This window comes from Pollicipes pollicipes, unplaced genomic scaffold (genome assembly GCF_011947565.3).
Source record: "Pollicipes pollicipes isolate AB1234 unplaced genomic scaffold, Ppol_2.1 Scaffold_7261;HRSCAF=8764_pilon_pilon_pilon, whole genome shotgun sequence".
Lineage (NCBI taxonomy): Eukaryota > Metazoa > Arthropoda > Thecostraca > Pollicipedomorpha > Pollicipedidae > Pollicipes > Pollicipes pollicipes.
This window is the reverse complement of record NW_023597054.1, coordinates 6,823,373-6,829,372: the sequence shown is the minus strand read 5'-3', so window position 1 is coordinate 6,829,372 and position 6,000 is coordinate 6,823,373. Positions and strand designations below refer to the sequence as shown.

Below are 6,000 nucleotides of genomic sequence, written 5' to 3'. Positions count from 1 at the left end.
ATTGAATACTGATCCAGAGTCGGGCGTTCAGAGGCTTAGTTGTTTGATATGATGGTTAGGTGCCTTGTCTCAGGGATCGGAACAAGCCTTCCTATTTTTGCAGAGCTTGTCCTCGCGCTTACGTCGCGGCATGGAGGGGAACCCATGTATAAAGATTAGATGTCACTTTATCTTTCGACTTGTTGCGAAATGCGTGGGCGCTTCAGTGTTGCAAATAACCTTTTAAGGTATATTTAATGGAGGTGCAACGATGCAACAACGGTCAAATCTTCTTTTATTGATGTTCGGTTTGGATGAGAAGGTTTCCGTCAATGAATGAATGGCTAAAGGTCATGAAGAGGATCTTTTTGATCACTGATGTTTAAGCTTAAATAAGAATCTTCCTACATATTAAAAATTATGAAGACAAGTAACTAAATCCCATTTCCTTCGTTGCACGTCCCACACACAAAGGGCTTTGATACAGTCACAAGCCGCGAGCTTATCTGCGCCTGTCAATGTACAACAACACAAAATTGCATAAGTTGTGCAGTGAATGCACGAAGAACATTTTGCACATAGATAAGACAGTAATAATAGCCTCATTCCTCGGTACAAAAATCTGGCGAGTGGGGATACAGTTGGGTTGATATTTCGGGAGCATGCCTTTAATGAAACAATAGCAAAACTGAATTCAATATTGGCTGCCGATGATACTACTGGATTTTTAAGGTTTTAGAAATAGTAAACCACAGTTTTTACAGGACACCGACATTCAGGGGATTAAGCAAAGAGCGATTGCCAGCAATTACCACGATACAGTGCATATCTAAGGATTAGAATACGCGAAAATACGGGTACATGCAAACGAATTAAAGTAAACAGGCATCACGCAACACGCCTCATTCAAACATGCAAGCGAGTTGAAATAAACAGGTATGACACATCACTCCGCAGGCATTACTTACACATGTTAACGATTTTAAGCTAGCGCACATCACACACCAAGACACATGTCACGTTCGCATATCGGTCATGATGGTCTCTATACGTTAATTATCGATACCTTACATAGATGAGAATTTGCTTTGAAAAATCAAACACATCGTCAAAAAATCAAGACTGCGCGTACGCACAGCTTGGAAGAACGACAATAAGCTAAAAAGTCTGTGGTGAAATGGTCCATCTCGTAGCATAAGTGGCATCGGTGGCAACATATATCATTTATGCAAATCTATGTTTCAAGGAAGTGGCACGCAAAAAGGGGTTTTAAAAAAAATCGACTGTAAACTGCATGAAAACATGGGAGGGACAAAGTCTTTGTCGAGGGGCTCATGTGCCCTATTTGTTTGAGATATAATAAATGCCTGCGAGACGCTAAAACAAACAGGGAATACACGTTTATGTCGTGGGGCTCATGTGTCCTATTTGTTTGAGATATAATAAATGCCTGCGCGACGCTAAAAACAAACAGGGAATACCCGTTTCGGTGACCATTTTTTTTTTTTTTTTTTTTGGCAAAGCACGCTCAGGCTGAAATCGAGGGAGGTATGAAGCCATTGCTCATTGCAGCAGCTCAAAGTCATCTACAGAGCAAAGGACCACCCAGACAGGAAAATAAGTGAATTCATTCGTATAACAAGTCGGCGACCAAATCTTAATGCATTGGGCCCATCATGGCCAAAATGCGAACGTCATGTGTGTCTTAGTGTATGATGTGTGCTAGCTTAAAATAGTTAACATGTGTAAGTAATGCCTGACGCGTAATGTACGACGCATGTTGAGCTGGAATCGCTTGCATCCCTATCTGATGCGTGATGTGTGTTGCCTGTTACTTCAACTCGCTTGCATGTTGGAATAAAGCGGGATTCGGGATGCCTGTTTGTTTGAATTCGTTTGCATACACATGTATTTTTGCGTATTCTAATTCTTACATATGCACTGCATCGTGGTTATGGCTGGTAATCGCTCTTTGTGTAATTCTCTGAATCTTGGTGTCCTGTAAAAACCGCAGCTTTCTGTTAAAAAAAATCCTGAAAAAATCGAATGGGATCATCACCGGGCAATTTTGAGTTTACGTGTGCCATAGTTTCGATAAAGGCATGTTGATAAAATATAAATACATCTTTATTTCTATTCTTTTGGTTTTTCTCTGAGGAATAAGGCTATTACTTCTGTTTTATCAGCACCAAATTGATACAATTCGCATCGCTACGTGACGCTGACAACGCGATCTTTTGCGCTTTCTCGCGCAACGCATCCCTTTTAAACTGTATGTCCACGTAGATACTTTCTGAAGCCGCCAAAATCGTCTGCAGGCATTCCGATTCGCCCATCTATATCCGCAAGTATTTTTCCTAGCACGTTGCTTCCGCAGGGTCTTCAGCGCCGTAAGACCTGTTAAGCTTCATCTATCCTCCTATCCACACTCACTGAATGACTCATTGATTTCTCTAACCAACAAATGTCGTTATAATCGCAAACATCGGCAGCAATTTCCGCTCCGCGAAGCAAACACCACATGCTGTGCAAACGCAGCGTCATTGTTTTCGTTTTTGTTGTTGCTGTTGTTTATTTACTTCTCTCTCACCTGCGGGCATGCTGTCGTTGTAGCTCCATTGGCCCTCTGAAAAAAGGGGAAAACAACGTTACTTGGCGAGGCAAGCCATTCCTTATTTGGAGCCACATCGTTTTTTTACTGACGGCGGCAGTGCGTTGTAGGAAGTAAGCATTATTTTGTACACCAATTAAACGCATAGAGCAACGTTGAAGAAAACACGCCGTTTGAGTGAAATGCCTACATCTTTTCGCGACGAGAAAGTCCTATTTAAAACTAAAAGCATGGACCAGACACTCGCAGGGTAATTATTGCAGAAAACAAATGGATCACAATAGCCGTAATGTGCAGGCTCCTGAACAGACAGTGAAAGTTTAGTGATCGTTTCAATGATATGTATGCCTGTGCATATTTTCATACAAACATAATTTTCGGTATAGATGTTTGCACATTTGCATACACGCACATGTGTTTATGTGCACCACATATGTATCCACGTGTACATCCTAACGTATACGCATGACGCCATACAGTATGTATGCGTGTATGTGCATATATATATATATATATATATATATATATATATATATATATATTTGCATAACTGTGTGTGCACATGCGTGGATGTTTGCAGGCGTGGATGTATGAATGCATACACACATGCATATACTCATTACGTATATAATGTGTTTGTATGCATTGTGCATGTTTGTTTATATGCATGTTGTGTGTATGCCTACATGTATGCATCCAGGCACACACACACACACACACACACACACACACACACACACACACACACACACACACACACACACACACACACACACACATATATATATATATATATATATATATATATATATATATATATATATATATATATATATATATATGTATATATATAACATGAATCAAAGCAGATGTGATTGTATGCATGCATTATGTATTCATGCGTTCATGTATGTATCCCTGTATGTATGCACTATATATCCATGCATGTGTTCATCTTGTGATAACAAATCGTTTTTATAAACAAAGGCAGAGAGACGGACCTGGTGCGTCGCTCAGAAGGAAGCTCCAGTCGCCGCCACCCGCCGCGCCGGCCACCAGCTGAGCGCAGAACAGCAGCAGGCGCTGCATGGTATCCGGGGGACGTCTGGCTGGCGGGCGGCTGGCGGCCACTGGCGGGCGATGTCCGCTCTGGCCCGCACTTTATAGCGGAGCCGAGCCGCCGCTGGCCACGTGCGAGGCGTCCGGTCACGTTCCGAGCAGGCGCGGCCGGGGGAGGGGCTCCAGACTCAACTGGACCGGTGACATCGCTGACGGGACGGCCAGCGTGTAACGACCCCGCTACCGGTGCAGAGCCGGCTGTTTTTGTGGAGCGGACGTGGCGGTCATGGGTTCGATGCGTTTCGAGGGCAAATGAAGCCTCTGGAGTCGTCTGCTTGTGGGAGTATACCGCATGATATCACTCAAACATGCTTCTGTGTCCAAGCCCAAGCGTTTGGATGATCCCGAGATAAACTCGGGCCTGTTGGTGCCGAACGTCACAAACATAACACAAGACGTCGGAGGTCAGCAATGTTAGGCACGCGGATACATACAAGCATATGGACAAATCCACGTCGGCGTTGGTTTAAGACAGTATTTTGTCGTCGGTCAGATAACGTTTTCACTGTGTAGTAAATGGTATGACCAGGAATGGCTGGAAGTTAGTGGCTGCGCACTGCAAAACTCAGGTGCGCGTGAGAATAAACGACTCCTCTCCATCTCAGCGCGGGAGCGGAGTGCAGACAAGTCACTGTGCTGTGCCGAGGGTGGCGGGACGTCAGCCGAGGTCTGAAACTCGCCGAGGCAGGCTTGCCGCACGGGGCACCTCGTGGCCGAGGGTGATAGTGTGCAGTCTCGCTACACCAGCGGCCGAGAGCCGGCTCAGCCTCTGAAGAAGTTGGAAAACATACCAAAACATTTGTTTTTGCGGTCCAATGTATCGTGTACAAATAACTTATCGTGACGCTGCCGTACACTGCGTTGCAGTAACGCACGTATACAAATAGGGTGTTCGCCTGTGTCATGAGGACCCTGGGGGCAGGCAATGCTTCAGATGTAACATACCATCCAAGATGCTAAAACAGCGTTTCCTGACGAGGGACACGTCACATTTCCAGCTGAGAGTGTGATTTAGGATCAGTCCGAAATTGTTGGCTTACCGACAGGGCGTGAGTTAATGGCAGTTAAAGGCGAAATAGGAGGGCGGAGTGCAAACATTTTGCGACTTTCGTAAGGCACCTTTTTTGCCAACGCATATGCCTGCGTTGGATTTCACCATTGTCTGAGAACGGAAGGTGGAGCAATGCCAGGAAGCACGCCATACGAGCGATTGTGTGTTTTTTAGCTTTAGTTTGTAGCTGGTGACCGAAATTTTGTTGTCATTTGCAAGCTGGACTTCCACTGCGTCCTCCACGAACAAGTTGACATAGTTTAAAGCACACAGAAGAGCAGTGTCCCCAGAGCGAGTCGCTGGAGCTCCCGGATGGTGTTCGGAAGCCTGGAAGGGACCTTTAAGTTGTCCAATTTGCCAGTGATACTGAAGCTTTGGTCTTTGGGTGCGACCCTTTTTAACATAGGCGCGAGATGGGTCGATCCTGTGACCGTATAGCTAAGAAAAAGGTTAGGAATAGTATATTACATCAAAACATCAGCTAAGGTCAAGGAAGCACTGCAGCGACCTTTGTCCACGGATGTTGACGCAACGGACGCGGCCAGATATGGATGTCAGCACTGTTTTCGTTGAGTGGGGAGGACAGAAACCTGAGAAAGGGGAGGGAAAGGAAATGAATGCATTAAAGAAACCTTAAAGCCGTTGGTGGACAGCCCGCCCTGCGAAACTTGCTATTACTGGGGCGATCGATGTAGGACAAAAGCTGGATGCGGTGGTGGTCACCGAAATTAAACATGGGCAAAACCATGGAATGTCTGTAGGACCATGGAATGTCCAGACTTCAGAGAGACGCAGGCTCGAATTGATCAGGTGGAGAAGCATCCCTCCAATGACGTCAAAACTGGTGCGAACAGGACGCAGGCAGGCGCCGTCCTCATGACAGGCCATTTCGCAGATACCGACATGAAGCAAACGGCATGGGTATGGGGAAACTCTGCCTGGTTGGCCCCCTCGCCGGCCACACGCGGGTGTGCGCTTACAGCATAGGTGTTGAGGTGGCCAGGTGTGGCCCCAGTTGTCACGTCAGGTGTGACACCTTGGCCGGCTTACCGCTACTCTCAACGGAGCAAATATTCCGCCACAACGACTGGCATGTAACGCCCGCCATCCGCCTCTGCGTGTGCTCGCTGGTGTCGCGGCGGACTCTTGCGCCGAGCTCAGCCGAGCAGAGCGCTCGGTGCTCTGCCCGGCTGAGTTCGATGCAAGAGTCGGAGATCATATGTATCATGAGCCAAAATTT

The 6,000-nt window shown here is 46.0% G+C and overlaps 1 protein-coding gene across 1 annotated transcript; it reads right to left on the bottom strand.

Moving 5' to 3' along the window:
- Positions 1-2,569: 2,569 nt before the first annotated feature.
- LOC119111873 (carbonic anhydrase 6) lies at positions 2,570-3,712 on the bottom strand (the record flags this gene model as incomplete). The annotated part of the gene is given in 2 exon segments (XM_037235719.1): positions 2,570-2,605; positions 3,592-3,712. Coding segments are annotated over 2 exon segments (124 nt in total), but the record flags the coding sequence as incomplete, so codon positions are not given.
- Positions 3,713-6,000: the final 2,288 nt, after the last annotated feature.